We start from the raw sequence: 20322 nt of genomic DNA, 5'->3' as shown, positions 1-20322 counted from the left end.
GTAGTTTCAAGAACGAGAGAGAGCAGGGGGGCTTAACCCAGCCGGCCTCCCCAGACCCTCCGCTCGGCCAGCCACCACCAGCAGTCCCGTTCAGCTTATCTTATATTTGACTTATTCAATTTCTTTTTTAGTTAAAACAATATTTTTTTCTCGTAATAATTCAGCATATTTTTCAGCCAATGGGGCCACTCCTCCCCAACGCCAACGGACGGAAGCTGCGGTCCCACGCGCGTACAAACGGAGCAGGCAAATGGCGTCTTCAAACGGGCGGGTCCTCCAGAAACACTCGACGCTGCCGTAGTGCAAGTCGCTTTCTCCCCCAAAATTTGAACGCCAAACCCTAGCTCTGCTTCTCAGTGCCCCATCTCCATGGACATCGGCGGCAGCGGTGGCATAGCATCGTCGCCGGGGACGGGGGGCGACGACAAGTTTGCGCGGAGGCGCTCCCGCCGTGTGAGCTTCGCGGACACCACCGCGGTGCACGTGTTCGACCGCGACGAGGACTTCGAGACTCCCCCCGAGGAGCGCGAGCCCGGCTCCACCTCCCCCTCCCCCTCTCCCAGGAGGTCCTCGGCTGGCCGGGAGGATGAGGACGACACGGAGGAGGATTTCCACCGGCCCCCGGTCATCTTCCTCCAGGACGTCGACTCGTCGTCCCCAGGCAGCGCCGCCGGATCCATGGCCTCCGCCGATGGTGAGGTCCTTTTTTTTTTTGATATAATGGTGAGGTCCTTTGTTTGTTTCGAAATAAAAAATATCCGTGAATTGGATGGTTGATTTTGTTACGACTCCCACATAATCTGCTTCGTACAGTTAATGGGGAATTATACTTTCTTTACGCTGGAGCTTATTTCTGATGCTCAGGCTGTTGCATTTGTCAACTGAATTATGTCATGCGCTGCTCAGAGGTTCCATACTTCTCTTTGTGTTGGATCCAGATTTTGATGTGAGATGTGCTATACCATACTTTTGATACAGTAGGCAAATTTATTGTGCTGACTGCTGAATTGTGAATATAGATGCAATATAGAGATCTAATAAGGTGTAGATGGCGTATTGATTACACGATACATTAAGCTAGCAGTCATTCTTGTATTGTTTGCTGAGTAAGATCTTTAAAACAAAGCACCGTCAATGGATTTGAAGTTGCTTGTGGATTCACTTTTTTTTTCGGATTTAGAAATTAGAAAGTAAAACAGAACTATATGGCATGGGGTGTCTTGCTTTTGTGTGTCCATGCTTCTAGTGAGTGTGTGACCGTTCTATTCTTTTATATTAGTTATATATGCTAACCATAATGCCATATTACTTTGTGGAAAAACATCCTGTCTTCTCACTATGCCCAGTCCTATGACAGATGAAAACTTCTTTGGACCTGTATCGGCAAGCTTCATTCAAACAGGAAGACCATCGGATTCTGGAATGTCAGAGGATGCCAACCATGATATAACTATGGATTCCAGGACGTTCTCTTTGCATTTTCACAATATTGCTCCACCAGATGACTGTACAGCCAACTCAGCTGCGAGTCTAATGACACCTAATACTGCATCTGAGGGACCCCTGAAGGAACTTACTGCATCTAATCCTGCAACAACATCAATCAATGGTCGGGATGCATTGACTGACATGAGTTTGTTGAGTGGTAACCCCAGAACTTATGATTATGATAAGCTGTCACCCACGTTGAGCAGTATGATGAAGAAGATAAAAAGAAGCCAGCAAGCAAACTCTCCTAAAGTTGGTGTTTCTGATTTAACTCCTGATTGTGTTTTAACCTTGTCTCCATCTGAGAAAGAAAGTAGGGAAGAAAATTTATGCATTGACAATGGTATATCTTCTGATAAGCTGGGCATGGTTAATACGATTGTAGAGCACACTTCTATGAGAAATCCAGTTTCGACCAGCACAGATCTGATTCAAGAAGATAATGAAATGATAATTGATGGCCATGAGAATTCACAGGTTAGGTACTGATCCTTTTCTTTTACATGTTTGTTTGAGCCAAGCAGCTCATGTATTATATTGTCAATTATATTAATTTGGTATCAAACTCTTTGATGTGTTTTCGCTATACATTAGAACCTGCAATTAACTGCAGCACCTAAACACTTTCTCATATATCTAAACCTACATGTTGGAAGGATCCTAGAGAAACTAGTATAGGAGGCACTAACGTTCTTGATAAAAAAAGGGCGTACCCAGTGCAGAGAGCTCCCGCTCTGTGCGGGGTCTGGGGAAGGGTGTCAGTGGCAAGCCTTACCCTCGCCTGTGCAATGCGAGGAGACCACGACTCGAACCCGGGACCTTCCGGTCACAGGCGGTAAGACTCTACCGCTTGCACTAACGTTCTTGATAGCTGTAGTCAAACACAGTTGTCTATCTATGCGTCTACCTTTTTTTTTCTTGAACATGTAGGAGAGCTGCATATATTTATTTTAACAAGAGAGTAAAGGGGTAGAAGTCCAAAACAAAGACACCAACACACTCATGTCCAGGAGCTATTCAAAACATTTGCGCCTTTGGAAAAACATAGAAATTTCACAACCTGCACAGAGAAAAATACCTAGTCAATACTAGCTAGCCTCCCGCTTCAAGGCAGCTAGGAAGGAAATTCCTTTGGCACCCACTACATTCCCCAATCTTATTTCTTTGGTGGATGGAGCCAGAGTGCTTGCAAGATTTGGTGAAGGTGTGAAGCCCCATCAAAGACACATCGGTTCTGGTGGTTCCATATAGACCAGTCTCCGAGGATGGTGATGATGGAATTAAGACCTTGCCCAACCTGCCGGTCCACCACAGCAGCAGCTCTAGCCCACCAATCATCAAAAGGAAAAATCTCCCGGTTGGGGCGAAAGGTTCTGAAGGCCCACTGTATTCAGCAGCCTGAACCAGAACTGCATTTCCCTATTCTTGTTTGTCATTGTACTATCATTTGGTTAGTTGGTTTATTTAACATCTATTGCTTTGATTCTTATCTGTGTTTGTAATTGAACTATTTTGCAGAACTGCAACCATGATGTTGACCCTGGTGCCAATAGTACTGCAGAACCTCCTGCAAAGATTTCCCCAGCATATAAATCATTCACGAGTAATGGTGACGTGCAGTCCCACCTCGTCAATCAATCTTTGTCAAAAGATCAACCATCTGGATCAATTTGCACTACAAGTGTTTCCTCCATGTGTAATGTTGACATGGAAACCCATCTTTTGGATCAACCAGCTGGTAAGGATAACACAGATGCTGCGCAGTCATCAAGTGCAGCTACTGCCATTTTGCTGATTGATGCTGAGCAGCTGCGACAGCAAAATGAAGTGATGGATACAGAAACAGTTCTACACACTCCAAGAACTGCAGGTCTGCAGTTGCAAGTTCCACAAGGATCTTTGGGTACTGAGTTTGTTGGACATGACAAGAGAATTTCTTCTCTGAAGCTTCAAGAATTGCCTGCAGCTTCCCTGTTACAATTGGTCGAGAAGAATGAACTTGGTCATCGTGCAAGTGACATGTTCAGCAATACTGAAGATCATGATTCCACCTTATCTGTTTCTTCTCATTCGGTTCCAAAGCTGAAGAAAACCAGTGAGTTTTTTATCCTAGGCACTCCTCGAAGACATGGGCTAAATGAGTCCACTAAGGTCCCAGATACCTCATCTCATGTCCTTACTTTGGATAGCCAACCTAGTCGTGAATGCAACTCTCATCTGGATTTAGATGTTGGAAGAAAGAGAACTGCTGAGGAAAATGGTCATGCTGTGCAAGAGTGTCCTGAAGAAACCACTAAGACAGCAAGAAGCCCTAGAAAATCAAGAAAAGAGATTCCTTGTGTATCTCAGCCTTCTCCTATGATTGAAGAAAAACAGAATGGTGCTCATGATAATGGAAAGTCCGTGGATATTGATTGGAACAAGGTAAAAGTAACCAGTTTAAACTATGTATTCATTTCTGTATACAATTTTTTTTCAGTGAAATGATTAGTTTCTGTAAAATGATGATCAGGAATTCTCTCTTTTGTATAGGTAGTATGTACCCTAACTAATGCCACGGAGCAAGTTTTGTCAGCATCAATAAGCAAGTATAATCTACAACAGGTACACTTTTTCCGCTGTCAGTAGTAAAGTTACATACTTTATTTTAGAAAAAAAATCCTTTGCTCAGAGCGGCCTAGTTTGAAAAATGTACTGCAACAGTTGTCCTGTTGAAGCGTTTGCATTACATTGAATTGTATTGTTTCCGATAGCTAATATCATATTGTGTCAGCTGATTATTTGAAGTTGTTTTCTTTGTTAGATGAACTAAAATAATGACTAAATTTCAGCGAACTACATGACTAGCCCTAAGTTACTGTAAAGATAATTTTATGCTTAACCCATATCCAAAACCACACGTGTGTCCATATTACCATGAACTATGCTTTGTAACTAGAATAACAACATTGATTTGGATGTGAACTGACATACTGGGTCCACATGTAAGACAGTTGCAGCTCACAGACGAACTGTGTCATATATGTCTAGGCCCAATATGTCATTGACATTTAAACTAACAGTGTTAGCTAACAAGTTTAGTTTGGCTATCATATGAAATGAACAAATGTTATGTAGCTTTGAGCCTTTGAGAAATATGCTCTGAAAAATTCATTTTTTTTTTGATAATGTAGACTACATAGGCATAGTTATATAAATAGTATTTTTATACTTTTTTTAGTGTTGCCAAGTATTCATGATGCTACTTTCACCAATGTTTTCTTGTCTTTTTTATTTTTATTTTTTCCCTTTGTTGGGTTGGGGCAGGGGGCGTTTATATTTTGATGGCTTGGGGATGAAAAAGGCTTGTAATAGTAATGATGCAAATCATAAGTGTTAAGAGTATATTTTGTAGTTTAGGATTGTAATCCAATATTGCCATACCATATGTATCTGGGGAGACAACTAGATCACCCGAGAGGCTCAATGCAATCTATCTCACGCATTATACCCAATCCACTATTCCCTCCGTTCCAAATTATAAGTCGCTTTGACTTTTTTGGTACATCTATTTTGCTATGCATCTAGATATAATATTTGTCTAGATACATTGCAAAATGGATGAACCAAAAAAGTCAAAGCGACTTATAATTTGGAACGGAGGGAGTATGTGGTATCATGAGTTTAGGTTTCGTTCCTGAACCCTAAGGTTTCTGCTGTCGCACACTTGTGGAGACTAGTCGGATGGTAGCCTGTCAGAAACTATAATTATAGTTGCTGACTGATGTTCAGAATCTACAGTCCTCTAGACGTACTCCATGAATTTCTCTGTTATGAAAATTAGTTATTTTTTCTCATACAGCATAGCACATATAATAAATTTAATCTGATGATCTAGCACTTTACTTAATGTTGTTTTCTGTTGCCTTTTGGATGAAGCTTGATATGCTAAGAGATAAGTTGGATGAGATTCATATGGCTAGAAAATATAAAAGGCTTGCTGCTGCTGTGGTATGTTATCATCTTTTAGCTGTTAATTTTAGCAACGCCATGTTTATTTCCTATTTGGAGTTTCCTGTTTATCTAGGTGACATGTTTGTTCTTTGTACCCAGAGGATTAAAGATTGCTGTGGTGATAAGCAAAAGAGGTACTTAATTATTAATTTGCATGTTTCATTAATTGGTGTCCGCTTTGATGAAATCTATATGTAACTCTACTTACTTATCCAGATTAGAGGAGGCAAGATTTCTCCATGACAAGCTTTTCTATGAAAAGGCGAAGCTACAAATAAATAATATGAAGCTAGTTAAACTCCAAGTAGGAATTTAATCATCTTTTCTTTTATTTTAAAAAGCCCCTTTATGGCCTGTAAGTTGCAGGCAGATGCTAGTTTCCTCCTTTCCTTTCCATTTTGGTACAGAAAAAGGCTCAGCTATGTCAAGATAGAATTCAAGAGTGCTGCTTTCTGAAATCTAAGATTTTGGGCGCTGCACAAATGAAGGATGCTTCACTTCCTGCAGCTACTTCAGTCAGTGCCAGTGATAGACAGGTAAAGATTTAATACAGGATTTTCTGCTTTTTTTTATAGCGAATGCATATCACAATCCAAATTGCCTCATTTATTTCGGTCGTCAAGCTTGTATCTGTAGCTAGAATGCAGACAACTAAGCAATGGATCTGATCATGTAAATACCTTTTAGGTGCCATGGTTTTGATCTATTTATTCTTGACTGCATAGTCATTCTTGTGGTTACTACTGCTTCTATAGCGTATGTTGCTTATGTTCTTACAACTATCCTTTTTCCATTACTTTCATTCTTCATTCCTTTATTTTGGGTAAATTCTGTTCCTTCTGTTGTCACCTAAGTTTGCATTTGGTAAAATGAAGTAGAGAAATTTGCATCCCTTTGAAATTTAAGCAGAAACTTGTTCAGTTGCATAAAATATTTTTGCGGTGAATTATACTTCTTGTGTTTACCCAGGAAGAACTTGCCATCATTTCTGAAAAGAGGCTTGAACTAAAAAATATTCAACAGAAGGTGGAGAAATTAAGGAGTTCCCTTGAATGTTTTGACAATATTGAAGGCGACATTGGTAGTGATAGTGTTGTGAGGTATGCTAAAGAGCAGTTGATGATGAGAAATCAGCATCGCATCATCCACCGGCTAGCAGGGGTATTGGTGGCTTAATGTTAAATCTCCTGTTCATATTTTTTTCTATCTGTAGATCTCTCTCTATCAAACTTACATTTCTTTTATTTATTCAGCTCTGCAAGCTGAATGACATAGTTAAAAGGGACAATAAGCGTGATGTCATCCTCAACTATCACAATTTGTTGTTCCAAAGGTAATCATTCTCAGAATTATATATTATTTTTTTCCATGTTATAGCAACCATGATTCTACTACCTACTTTAGAATGGAAACTGCTGCATCATTGGTTTTTTGTTTTAAACAAATTGCTGGTTTTAACTGTCCCAGAATCTCAGTTGCAAATTTCTAATAAGAAACTAGGTGGTTTTGTCTGATTCCAGTGAAGTTGCTTTGACTTGAGAAGTTGCAATCTTTTATGTAACAAGGCAACAAATTAATACACTTTGCTTTGTTATTTGAAGTGCCTTATTTTGTTTCCGACCGTTCCTTCAACAGGATCATCTTAAACATCAGTGATACGTCTAGCATATTTGTGAATAATTCACTGAATGTAAACCTAATTGGACAGGTGAGATGACCAATCTCTTTTCGTTCTTCTGTATGTAATCAATTCATGAGTCATGACACTTTTTAATTCTTGGTCAGACATTTCCAAACTTGGATGCATCTTTGGCATTCAATTTTGTTTTCAAAGCCGAGGAGAACCAGGGAGTTAGTGATTTACAATCCTTGCAGCAGAAGACAACGGTGAGTTTACCTGAGTTTGGAATTTTTGCCGTGCAACCATTAGAGCTGTTCACTTTAAGAAATTTTTTTTTTCTGTTACTGATATCAAATGCCATGAAGGGCACCTTCCTTGTATGATGTGAACATCACGCCCTTTATTGCATGTTATATATAGTAATAGTGCACCACATCAGTAATCATTTTTCTTTGTTTGAGTATGGTTATACCAAACCCCCTTTTTCTTCAAAATCGCTGTCATGTATTGGAAGACCATAGAAGAGTCCTGTTTACTAACATGCATTTTTCATTTTGTGCAGGAAACAAGCTTGCTTCTTGGAAATCTTATTGATGTTTTAGAAGAAATCAAGTTATCAAAATTCGAGTTACTAAATCTTACCTCCGCTGCTTTTGTTTTGGAGACCCAGACATGTATGCTCTCTATCTCTTCTACCTTTTTATCTTCAAGTACTGGTGTCTTTTTGTCTAAATATGATATCATAAATGTTTTGTTTTAAAAATGCATAAACTGTTGTTACTTGAGGGTAGGTGGATGCTGTGCATTTGCTGTCCAGTAAAACTACTCTCTCCAGATGCAGAAAATGGTGATAGAGGGAGAGGGAGAGGGAGAGTTTCAGTGATGAAATTGAAGAAGGCTTATTTACTTTATGTGCTTTCAAGAGTGTGTTTAGTTGGAGAGCTCCTGTCGGGTTCATAAACCTGGGGTCCTTCATAGACCGGCTTCCCAGCAAAGGCTCGGCCTAGCAGACAACGTTGCGAACGACGCGCAAACTCTTGGGCCGGTCCAAACACCTAAACAAAAGACGAGAAGGACAATCCAATCTCCGACCGGAAGGCTTGGTCAAGGAGGAACGATGCCCGCTTCCGACTCCGGCCCGCCTCTCCAACCGGAAGGCCTCACGAAGAAGGAACAATGCTCGCTTCCGACACCGGCCCACCTCCGGACGGCCTCTCCGATCGGAAGGCCTGGCCAAAACACCACTTCCAACTCCGACCCGCTTCTCCGATGGGGAATGCGCCGAACCCCTGCTTACAGCTCCTCTCTGACTGGCGCAATCAGAGCCGACTAGGATCAACCGACCGGGGACGCTCGCTCGGTAAGGACCAGGAAACGGACGGAGAAAGTAAAGCAGGGCACTCAAGTCAACCGCAATACCGAGGAACGTACCCTGTACACCTACAGGACAGTACCCTGCGACCTCCCTGGCATAACAGAACCCAAGCAGTGTTGTAAGCGCCGACATTTCCCCTACAGTGTTGTGGGCGCCATCAACTCCCATACCAGACAAATACGGTAAGGCTCCCCCCACATGCCTCTGGGCATCAACAGTGTTGTGGGCGCCGGCATTTACCATACCAGGCGAACATGGTAAAACCCCCTACGTGCCTCTGGGCATTAACAGTATAGCAGGCACCGACGTCTGCCATACCAGAAGAAGACGATGCGACCTCCACGTGCATCTGACATTAAACAGTATTGTGGGCGCCTACCATTATCTTGTACTCGTCGGCGTGGGCAACAAGACTTAGTAGCATACACACTCTCTCCCTCTCACTTGTAAGGCCATCCCCTTCATCTATAAAAGGGGATGCGCTCTCTCCCAAACGTATAGATCGATCAGTTCACTAGTACACAACAACAGAACCACCAGGTTCAAACCACAAGCACATGCTCGAACACTGAGCACGTAGCAGGGCTCCCGTCACTCTCGGCCCTTCAGACCAGAGTCCGACCGGACCTCTTGTACCCCTATCTTTCTCCTTCTCGTTTGTAACCCCACTACAAACTTCGAGCACCTGGGCTTAGGAATAAAGTCACCGACCGACTCAAACTGGACGTAGGACACGTTGCCTGAACCAGTATAAACCCTGTGTCATTGAGTGCTAGGCCACCTCCGATCACAACGTACAGCAAAACTACAAATATTTACGTGTTGGTCACTTTCTGCACCGACAGCTCCAGGGTTAATATCTACCCCCTCCTTTCCATATTATAGTTCACTTTATCTTTGTCCTAACTCCTAAGTCAAAGTTCTTAAACTTCGACCAAGTTTATAGAAAAATGCACCAACACACAACATCAAATTAATTTCATTGTAACTGAACTTGTAGAATTTTGTATATTTTTCTAAAAATAAAAACTTGGTCAAAGTTACATAGGTTTGACTTAGGACAAAACTTAAGTGAACTGTAATTGGGAACGGAGGGAGTAATAAGAATCATAAATATGTCATCACTTGCAGATGAAATTCTGTACTTCTGTGTAGCTGCCCTAACCAGGACCTAAATGGCTAGATAATACAATGTTTGTGTTGTTTTATGTCTTAGGTAAACTTGGCCTCCACCTGTTTTTCATGAGCTTCAAGAGTGGCAAGAAGATTGTTTTCATCATCGACATGACAGACTTGAACCGGTTCGTCAACCACAACTAAATCTTCTTTCTACATTGATCTACTTGTTGCTAAAACTTGTTTGATTTGAAACAGCTCGGTCTACCCTTCTGATCCATCTGAGTTACCCATTAAGGTTTGCGAAGCACAGACAACGCTACCACAGCCAAGCATAGACGTGACCATGGCTTCTATAAGGAACCTGCAACCTGGTCGCACAGTGATACTAAGGTTGTGCCGGATGGTATCCCGGCTGATTCATGGTTTACAATGATGACCTGATCAGTGGAGTGCAAGATGTAGGAAGTAAACATCATCTGGATATGTAGGCAGTAGGCATTACCAGTGTGTGTTCTTTGCATATAGGCTTAAGATGTTTGAATGCATAAACCAGTCCTTTTCAGGTGGACGTGCAAGTGTCACGACGTAAATATATGAGTGGGTTTGTTGCTTTTTTTGGTGTAAAAGAGTGGGTTTGTTGCTGAAAGTGGGGTAACATCTGTATCCAAGTGATTTTGGTTACTGCAAATCCTTGTAACTGCCCGTTCATTACAGCAACAATGCAGAACTCGTAGCTTTTCTACTTTCGTTATAAATATATATGCTGTCGTTTGCGTTTTTTTGTTTACCGAGCATGGTGAGTTAGAATGTGATGAGTCGCAGTCTTGCAGATATGTCTAATTAAGTAAAGGTGGCAGGTTAAGCTTCTGTCCCCGCAGCTGGAAGTGTTGCTTAAAGATTGTAATTTTGAAAATTCTATTTCTTTCATTCATCATTTTGTTTTTCGTCCCCGCAGCTGGAACCATTGCTGAAAGAGGATTGTAACACGTGTGCGCGTCATACACGTACAGGGCGAAATTAACACGTGTTCTGCAGACTCGTTACAAGGTATAGAAGAAGAAAAAAAGATGCTCTTCCCCTTCCCCTGTATACAATACAGCGAAGACAAATGAGAGGGGATAAAAAGAAAAATATTTGGCCATGCACTCGATGACGTGTTTGCACCTGCGCATTTGCGGTAAGGGCGTACGAACGCTCGTCGCCAGCCCGCGTCGCGTCGTCATACGCCGCCGGGCTTCTTGCTCATCTCGTGGAGGCCGGAGCCGACGGAGCCGCCGCCGCCGCCGCCGATGCCGCGGTGGAGCCTGCACCGGAACGAGCCCGCGTGCAGGGTCGGCGAGCAGAGGCACGCCCGGGGGCTCACCGGCTGCTTATTCGTGGCCGTCCGCGGCGTGATGCTCACGGCTGCCGCCTCGTGCGAGGAGGCGCCCAGCTGCTTGCCCTCCGGCGACGCGCCGGCGGCGTGGAGGAACAAGGCCTTCTTCTCCGGCACCGCGATCTTCTCGATCGACGCCGGCCTGTGCAGTTGCAGATGATGATCCCCCATGGCAGGTCCAACACGCCCCTAACTAGCGGTGGCGTTCTTGATTGATTCGCCGGCCTCTGTCCACTGACAAACCGATTCCGTCACATATATAAATTAAAAATTGATCAAACAAGCAAGAACCGTATCAAAAAAAAAATGCAACGAACACTTTATTATATACTTATAAATCGAAACACAAGAAAAATAAGAGAAACAAGAAGACGGGCATAAAAGATTTAAAATTACTTACCCTGAATATATTTGAAATCAACAATGTATGGAGTCGATTAAACTACTAGATCTACTAAATTAATCTCTATGGGTTATATATGTTGCTGTATGTAGTAGTAACGAAATGGCGAGGCAGGGGGGGGGGGGGGGGGGGGGGGGGGGGGGGTCGCGCTAAAGAGAGTGATTTATCGATGCAAAAGCCTATTTAAAGATGAAAACAACTATTTTTATCGTGTATTCACGATACTTGTGGATCAGATATCCATGCATACGCATGAGCAATCAAGCTGCTGAGCCTGAGCTGGAGTTTCACTATTTTGAGGCCAGTCTATATTTGGGCTATGTAAATGTATCCTGTTTTTTTCTTTTACCAAAAAAAACTTAATTGTGTTGTGGAAAATATGTTACTTAGATTCCAAGTTGTTGAAGTCAATCATAGATTGGCCAACAACGGAAAGGTTGTGGGCCCTCTTTGGGGGACAATGATCAAGAAACAGAGGAATATGGTTGCTGGCTCAGCGGAAAATAGAAATAAATGAGCTAGTGCGTTATCAAGGTTGTTTGCATTTGCATATGACATAGATAGAAATGCACTACGACGGAAACGAACATCAAAGACGATTCAAGAATCAAGATGCACATAACAAATTTCTTATTTTGTATTTGTATACTTTCTGCGCTAGGGTTATTATATAGTACACGTGCTGATGTAATCCATCCATCCTAAAATAAATACAATTCTTGCTTTCAAGAAGTCAAACTATTTTAATTCTGACCTTATACTGAAAACTCTAAACATTTGTGATACCAAATAAATATCATTTTTATAGTGAACCTATTTGGAGACATAAAGATTGGTATTATTTTCCATAAACTAGATCAAACTCAAAAAAGTTTATAACTCATCTCAAACATAGGACTACTCCCTCCATCCCAAAATAATCGGCATTACGCTTCTTGAGGATAAGTCTGACTAGTTATATAGAAAGTAGTATCAATATTTATATCTCCACATAAGTTTGTTATGAAAGTACATTTCACGGCCTATATAATGATGGGTATTGCATATCATGAATGTTAGTACCTTTGTGTATATATTTAGTCAACCTTAAATTTTTTTTGATCCATCTGCACTTATTTTGGGACGAAAAGAGTACATTCTTTTAAGGACCAAGTATATCCTAACAAAAAACATGCATGTGAAAGTGTGAAATATACGCCTTTGATTTCTCGATGTACTATCTTTTCATTTAAACACAGTACAAGGATGCCCGTATATATACGCGACGGGAATATAGAATGTTAAAAATGGACAATACTAGCATGGCACTGGCACAAGTAGGCATTGCATTAGTAGACACCATCCGATTAGATAATATGCCTTATCTGTGGGGTGTCGTGCCGATACTAATAATCTAGAAAAGTAAAGGTCACACAAGCAAAGTACATGCAGAAGCAATAAAGATGGTAAGTATGGAGCTTGTGTAAGAGAGGACATATTCACGAAAACATGACGATATATCCAATGGCCTCGGTTGCCAAAAACACAATCCCTAGTCCATGTTGAAGCTCCACCGAGGTATGCTCCCGGTCACTAAATCTCTCCTGGTCATGGTGTACGCTCGATCAAAGGCAATGGAGTCACAAAGTCTCCTATGTAACCCGATCACTACTACGGTGTTGGGCTACCACATAAGGCCTCCGCTAACCCAAGATAGTGTTGTGGGTCACCAAGTCTCAGAACTGCCACCACTGTCACCCGATTCGGTCACGGTGTCAAATACAAACCAAAGGCAGGTGTGAGTCACATAGTCTCACTACCTCCCCAAACTACAGTCACCTTGACATCGTATCTACTACGGAGTTTCTCCACACGAGGGAGGGGGTCTCCTCGTCCCCTCCCCCCACACACCGACACGTCACCGCTCCACACCAATAATGGAGGGCCACCACCTTGAAGGCCACCACGCCTTCATCGAAAGGTCATGAAGACCTCGAACGCTCTAGATCGCCAAGATACAAAGGCAACACAACCCTCTGCCCCTATCACTCAAAGCTCTCGAGTTCTTAGGCCTTACTCGCATAAAGATGCATTATTGTGTCTATCCTAGCCTTGGATGTGATCTTGCTCTAACTTATGATAGCCTTGAGGCACTCTAGCACACTCAACCAAGTGAGACAACCTCCATATATATAACTCCATACTCCTTAACTAGCCATTGGAAAAAGTCTGTCAGAAAACTGTGAGCACCATACAATCTGTTGCCTTCTAAAGATGCGCCGTCAAACCATACAGTGCTATTAGCCGTTGGCTTTTTCCAAACACCGGATGATCCATTGACTTCTACATTTTAATTTTTAACGTGGGATCGTTCGATGAGTGTAATACTCCCATTGGCCACCTTAATGATTATCACCAGGTGATCCGTTGCTGCTCATTTTATTCCTTCACCAGATCGCCCAGCGCCCTTTATCAACCTGGGCTACCTAGGGGCCAAGTCATTGGTGTGCACCGGATGATCCATCGATGTGCACTTCTTCTCACATTGTTGTCCGGCAAATGCAATCTTTCTTAGGTACTTCTATTCATCAATCATCTGGCGTGTGCATTCCCTTTGCTGCCAGATCGTCCGATGATTATTTGTTCTCCGCACTTGTTTCTTTTTGTTCCGTTTTTTTCCGGTCTTCGCACCATTTGTTCTCTTGCATCCCTAGGACCTATTATAACATATCTAACATTTGTCTGTCAGTCTTACATTATAACCCTTCTCTTATATAAGCTGAAATACATTTTTTTAAGAAACTATATAGCATCCCTTCGATCTGCATATTAGCTGAAAAATCATATTTCAAATTTCTTCATGAAGTCCATCGCAACATATTCCTTCAAAAACTAATGCATTTTTCTCCTAACCAATATTTCCTGCTTATCTGTACATACTCATGCATCGAGGAAATTCAACAGAAAGAAAGGGCAAAGCATACTCTGAATTTGATCTTACATATTTTCCCCATTTTTTTTCTATTTTACATCCATGAGCGAAAGTTAGATTCCTTTAACTATATATGTCAGCTGGACATACACAACTCTGCGCCCACTTTCTGTGAAGTGTTTCTGAAACAATCTATTTACATTGAAGCACTTTGAGCTCTCATCTCTGTAAGATTTCTACCGGCAATGCAAGAGCGCTGAAGCAGGTGACACCATTGAACAGGAAGAGATCACAAACAGCTATCCACTCTGCTGGGTTCTTCATACGCATTTGATTCATGCAATGCCCAATCTACTTTTGGTACTGTACGGATGTTAGCTTGTACCTGAAAGCCGTTGTGCAAAGAAAATAAATCAATACTTCAATAGCATCCATGGCTGAGATTAAAGGAACATGATTGTTTCAGAGATCAATAAACTGAAAGCAGGATCATTTTATTTAGCTTCTACACAGTATGCCTGTACTAAAAATTAACTTGGTTGACTGCAAGGCAATGTAACCATATGAATTATTGACGACATACTCTTATCAATTCTTACCTGCATGCTAGTTAATTTTGGGGCACTCCTTGGAATTGCTTTGATGTGAATTTTGTAATACTTTTTGTATGTGATACTGATAACATTTAAGCAGTAGTGGGACCAGTTGCTGCATTAAGAAGGCTACCGTTTTTTGATGTAAGCTCCTTCTCGACTTCAGCAAAGAGTTCCTTCAATCTATTTGAGGTATTGGAAATAATAGTCTTCGTGACCTTCTTCTGCTGCTTGTTACTCTTTAACCAGGCAATCCCCAACAAAACCAGCATACTGCATGTATTTGGTTTCGAAGGTATATTCGTCATATAGTACTTCATCTGGAGCTGCATGATCACACGAATCATATTTTAAAGCGAGTTAAAGAAAAACACAAAAGTTCCAAAAGAAAGTAGAACAGATGGTGTATAGAGGAGTGTCTTACATTGAAGTAGTCTGCAAGCAGAACACCTTGGAGGGTCATCACCTTTTCAATGGCCCATCCATCTTGGTTGACCAAGCTATACTTCTGCTCAGTGGTGGTCGCTTCTCCTCCGTACCGAGACAAGTTTTTATCGAACTTATAGCTTGTTTGCCGCTGCTGTATATTGCATCCTACAAGTTCCCATTGTGTGGCAGTGTAGTCTATACAACCGGCCTTTTGCATCATTTTGTGCTCCAGGGGACTTCCTGAAAACATCTCCATCAAGGACTCGACCTGCAGAAGCAGATACTCCTATGGACGCTCAAAACAAATTACGTGTTTTGTAACACCATTTGCAATGTAAAAAGCAGCACTCACATCAACAGAAAGAACAGATGAAAATATTTCAGACATTTTAACATCCACATTAGTGAACAAGGATCCGCCTTCTTCAGGCAGTAGTTCTTTCACTTCATCTTTTTCGATCGCCTCCCCCTTCTGTTCTGGACTGAGTGCTCGAATTTTCCAAATTGCTGTGATTATCCTGTGAGATAAAGGTTCCTTGATGTGATTTATTCATTAGAGAAATAGCAGAATTGTTTGGTGAGTGGTATTCGTGGGAAAACAGTAATCCAGATTAAGTGCCTAAGTACCGGTTCTACAATTGGTCGAAAGAATTCATGAGTTTTGTGTAAGTATATGAGAACCTTAATATGAATCAGTAACATGTTTTTACATTCAAAAAATCGATAACATGTTTTCTAAAATAGTTTGTAAATACAGTCAACTTCCAACGCTCAACAAAACCCATGAGCATCAATCTAATCAAGAACTCATAAAAAAATCTAATCAAGAACTCCTCAAAGCAAAATATAAACAATCAAAGATACATTTAGGCCAAATGTCTTATCAGATTTTAAAAGGTAAGAAATGGAATCTACCTGTAAGCATCATTGAAGGAAACAAAAGATTGGAAATTAAATTTGAGTCTTCCATGATGATCTGTTCCCTTGGCACCATGTTTTGCTTCTAAACCTCTATCCTTTCGAAGGATGATCATCAAAGACGGGCTACCGATTGACAGTGTAGCAGGGATAACCTGGATGTCATCGACGTCCTCCCACAAAAAGAAAAACTTGGTTTTGTGTCCAAATATGTTGGCATAAAATCCAACTATTCTTGGAGAGAAAAAGAGGCGGCCCTAAATTACATGAAAAGGGACAGATTTTAGTATCAACAAGTGGAAATAGATATTGGCAAGAGTCAAATGGACCATCAACCAGCGCAGAGATATAGTACTAATTCACAATAAAAATAGTCAAGCAACATATGGAATATATTGCAACATTCAACAAAGCACTCCAAACATAAGAAATCAATTTGGACACTCGGAGGTTCCATTTCAAATAAAGGACTAACAATAATAATTGAGCCATAACAACCTGAAGTGGCATCTTCCGTTTCAGATGGCAGGTGAAATCGTCGATGAGGAACTCTTCTGGAGGGAGGGCAAACAGCTTTCGGAATGCTACATTTGTTTGGGTTGACCGCAAATTTATCTGCATATATGTCCTACATTACTATGACAACTGAATACGGAGTATACTGATTAGCTTCTCACAATAGAACTGCTAAATTCCTTACCTTCTTACCAACTTCTTTTCCCATCTTTGCTAGGTAATTCATGACAACTTCAGTCCCCCTCGAGTTGTTCAAAAATATTCTCAAATGCAATTTAGGGTTACTTGCTTGATCACACTTCCCATTGAGAGGAAGCCATATGTCAGTTAATTCTGACAAATTGTTTTTCAAAAAGTTGACTTCTGTGTGACCAATGACACATTGTCCGCTCGAATCATGAATAGCAACATCCATCCTTGATGGAGGATCATCCATAGCATCAAATTCGAATATCTCTAGAAAGGTAGATATCAAACGAGTCAGAAAAACATAAGTTTAGGTAGGACCACTGCACTGGTAAAATTGAATTCCATCTCATCACGGTTGAGAACAAAGGAAAAAAAGGGAGAAGTGAAAGTAACTAACCGTTCCATTTTGGATCTGATGTCTGAAATTTAATTGAGCTTGTTTTCCTCTTAGCATTGCATGTAAAAACAACATAGATATCAAATAGGTCAGATGAACCAGTAGCTGTAATACCAGTGCCTTCGATGAGTGCAACAGTCAACAACCAACCATCACCGTGAGCTTTGACCCCATGGTCACTACCTAATACAGGAAACAGAGTCGATATGCTTAAGCCAAGTGAAACAAATGGAACCAAAACAAGTATGTCGAACAGAGGTAGCTATTTGGGGACTGTACTCCTGATATCCCTTTTCAACTTGGTGGAAAAGTGATTTCAGTGAAGAACTTGGTCAAGTTTGCACTAAGGCCAAGCCCAGCAGACAAGCTCTTTTAACTTCTTGGAGAGATAGTTTCATTGTATAGGATCATCTTTTCTTTTTGGGCTTGGAAGCCTTGTATTTATAAAAACTCTGTAAATACCATTCTTTCATTTAATAGAAAAACAAAAAAAAGGTAGGGGACTCCCCTGCTGATTCGGTCAAAAAAATATCCCTTTTCAAAACAGTGTATTCTCTCTTTTCACAACAGTGCAACTCTTACAATACAAATAGCTATTCAGCCAATTCATAAAAATAGATTTATGTTCAAAGATTTCATATTAGATAATGATAAAGAATTGAGATAGTTACCTCTTTGTTTCCATGCACATAAGAAGCGCCGTGTTACTTTGACAATGCTCTGCCCCTGAAGAATTAAAACTGCACAAACTACAACCTCCCCAATTGAATCTGGAAGGTCAAGGCCAAAATACTCAAGCCCATGCGTCACATCAGGCTTGGACAAATGAAGGTGTGCTATAACATATAGTGCTATGGCAACAGAGAATATGAATGTGAAGTTCCCGAGAAAGCGGACAATCAACCGCCAACCTGTTTCCTTTTGCGCATGTAATGAGGCTAAAATCTTTTCTTTGTTTGAATTAGCATCATCAAGCTCGGCTACTTTAAGCTTCTGGTTTAGTACTTCAGAGAACTGCGCATAACCTTCGGCCATGCCTTGTTTTGCACCATTCTCAATCATTCCTTTTATCATTGTGCTCTGAACAAAGTTTACCCTCCAGCTTACAGTAAGATGAGATGTTTGCTCTTCAGATGATAGATGGGGACCTGGTGTGATACAGTACAGTATCTCCACCTTGAAGCAATTTCCGCAGGGAACATCAGGAGTGCTGACAACAGAAAACACCGCGTAAGAATTTGCGGCTGCTTTCAGGTACTTCTGTTCTTCTGTGGCTTTCACAGCTTTAACCAACTTGCTTGCAGCTTTTGTGTAAGTCAATGTTCTTTGCACACAGCTCTCATTGCTGTCAAGTTTCCATGGTTCAATCTGAAACCCACTTGTTCCCTGAAGCTCTGCCACTTCTGGCCAGAAGTCTGAACTCGGAGAGAACAGGAGAGAGTTCAACTCGGTCGGCGCGGCGACATAAGATTCGTCAACCAGCACACCACCAGGCAAGTTGACTGGCATCTCACTGCCTTGATCTTTCGACTCCATGACTTTGAGCAGCTCATCAAGACTTGACTCAGGTACCACCGTGCCTTTCTCAGGGATTTCACGATCTTCTGATGAGCTCGCGTTTGGCTCTTGCAACCGATGATCAACTGGCTGACCAGTGTCTGATGCAGTCGGATGCTGCACAGTAGGAGCAGCATTCTCAGGTTTCCTGAAGAAATAGCGGGACAAGACCTCTACCACCGATGACGGATTTGGAGGCGTTGCATCAGTGTCTGCAGCTGGTGGTCCAGGTTCAGAGGCTGCCTCTTCCACGCTACTCCGGGCTGGAAGATCCAGAATGCTGTCCGGGAATCGTTCGAAGCTGCTGTGAGTTGCTTGGGGTTCGATGCTGGAAACGGCTGATAGGTCGATGCAGCTACATGTTGTCGATAATGTTTTGCGCTCAGTGGGGCTGTCTGAACTGGATGCGAAGTCATCTGAAGGAGGATGAGGAACACTCTGTGATTCGTCAGATACGTGGGTTCTTGTGGACAATGATACGTGCAGACAAACTTCTCCTGCAATAGCATAGAACAAAACAACATAATTTGCGTTGTGGATAATATGGCCAAAAATGAAAGGAAGAGCAGAATTAGAAGAAGGTCGAGAAACCGCGCAACTGCGATGATACCGCGGCATTTCTTCTTGGACTTCTTGCTCTTGGGCTGGAGCTGGTACCAGTGGGTGCCGAGGGAGAGGTCGTCGGTCTCCATGACCTGCGACAACGGCACCCGGACCAGGCCCAGCAGGTCGTTGCTGAAGTACTTGTCCTCGTTGAGCACCGACACCACCAGCTCCTCGGCGACGTCGCCGACGAGGAAGCTGAACTCCTCGTCCCAGGCTGGGGCCAGGCTGCGCTTCACGACGGCCGTCTTGGCGCGGCGCTTGCCCAGCTTGAGCTTCACGAAGGGGTCGCTGGAGCCGTTGAGGTGCACGGCGGGGAGGCCCCGCGCCTCCACCACGCGCACCAGCAGCTTCATCGGCGCCACCCGCCGCGCGCTCTCCGCCGCCGCCACCGCCTCCGACACCGTCGACGCGCTCCTCGCCGCCGGCTTCGTCATGCATGCATGCGAGGATCCCGCCGACGGTGGTGATCCTTATTTGGATTTCCGGCCGTGGGGTCTGTAGAACGAACTGGCGGTGAGAGAGCGGGCGGGAGAGGTGGGGGAGGACGGAGGAGGGCGTTTCCCCGCGGCCGAGCGTTCCACGGTTTTGTTTCGAGCCGTTGCTTCGCCGGCAGGATTCGTGCGCGGGAGGATGGAGACGCTGCTGACCGTCGGATCGGCTAGAGCATTGGGAGCATGCAGGCTCCGTGCCGCATGGGCTGCTTCAGGTTCAGGTTTCCAAACATAGGCATGCATGCCATGGGGACAAAAACTGATGACGAACCAGGTTCCAATCAAAGACCTTACGCCACTGGCGATTGGGTCCCACGTGCCACGGCCACTTTCAAATCAAG

General features: G+C 42.6%; 2 protein-coding genes and 1 pseudogene across 3 annotated transcripts; 1 reads left to right on the top strand and 2 right to left on the bottom strand.

The window, feature by feature from the left end:
* Window positions 1-275: 275 nt before the first annotated feature.
* On the top strand, window positions 276-10375 carry LOC136529095 (uncharacterized). Its single transcript, XM_066522156.1, has 15 exons — window positions 276-694; window positions 1358-1965; window positions 3007-3912; window positions 4021-4092; window positions 5407-5478; window positions 5581-5615; window positions 5698-5785; window positions 5889-6017; window positions 6451-6642; window positions 6735-6814; window positions 7117-7189; window positions 7267-7368; window positions 7665-7776; window positions 9694-9778; window positions 9852-10375. The coding sequence occupies exons 1-15, from the start codon at window positions 370-372 to the stop codon at window positions 10027-10029; spliced, it is 3057 nt and encodes a 1018-aa protein (XP_066378253.1). The 5' UTR covers window positions 276-369; the 3' UTR covers window positions 10030-10375.
* A 198-nt stretch (window positions 10376-10573) lies between these two features.
* On the bottom strand, window positions 10574-11483 carry LOC136525264 (uncharacterized). 2 transcript variants are annotated; one of them, XR_010776460.1, is made up of 3 exons: window positions 11372-11483; window positions 10761-11205; window positions 10627-10680 (listed from the first exon to the last, which is right to left on the bottom strand). XR_010776460.1 is itself a non-coding variant. In XM_066518269.1 (2 exons), exon 2 carries the CDS (start codon window positions 11140-11142, stop codon window positions 10816-10818), a length of 327 nt encoding a protein of 108 aa, XP_066374366.1. In that variant the 5' UTR covers window positions 11143-11205; window positions 11372-11483; the 3' UTR covers window positions 10574-10815. The 2 variants fall into 2 exon arrangements, 1 of the variants encoding a protein (XP_066374366.1); XM_066518269.1 differs by having other exon boundaries at window positions 10574-11205.
* Window positions 11484-14345: 2862 nt separating this feature from the next.
* Window positions 14346-20018, bottom strand: LOC136529259 (C2 and GRAM domain-containing protein At1g03370-like; annotated as a pseudogene).
* Window positions 20019-20322: the final 304 nt, after the last annotated feature.

The sequence above is a fragment of the Miscanthus floridulus genome, chromosome 19 (assembly GCF_019320115.1).
Source record: "Miscanthus floridulus cultivar M001 chromosome 19, ASM1932011v1, whole genome shotgun sequence".
Lineage (NCBI taxonomy): Eukaryota > Viridiplantae > Streptophyta > Magnoliopsida > Poales > Poaceae > Miscanthus > Miscanthus floridulus.
The sequence above is the reverse complement of the archived record's forward strand: the minus strand, read 5'-3'. Positions and strand labels throughout refer to the sequence as shown.

Coding starts and splice junctions, on each gene's coding strand:
- LOC136529095 (XM_066522156.1), top strand. CDS start 370: ATGGACATCGGCGGCAGCGGTGGCATAGCATCGTCGCCGGGGACGGGG. Junction 7,190..7,266: donor ATGTAAACCTAATTGGACAG/GTGAGATGACCA, acceptor ATTCTTGGTCAG/ACATTTCCAAACTTGGATGC. Junction 9,779..9,851: donor GACATGACAGACTTGAACCG/GTTCGTCAACCA, acceptor GATTTGAAACAG/CTCGGTCTACCCTTCTGATC.
- LOC136525264 (XM_066518269.1), bottom strand. CDS start 11,142: ATGGGGGATCATCATCTGCAACTGCACAGGCCGGCGTCGATCGAGAAG.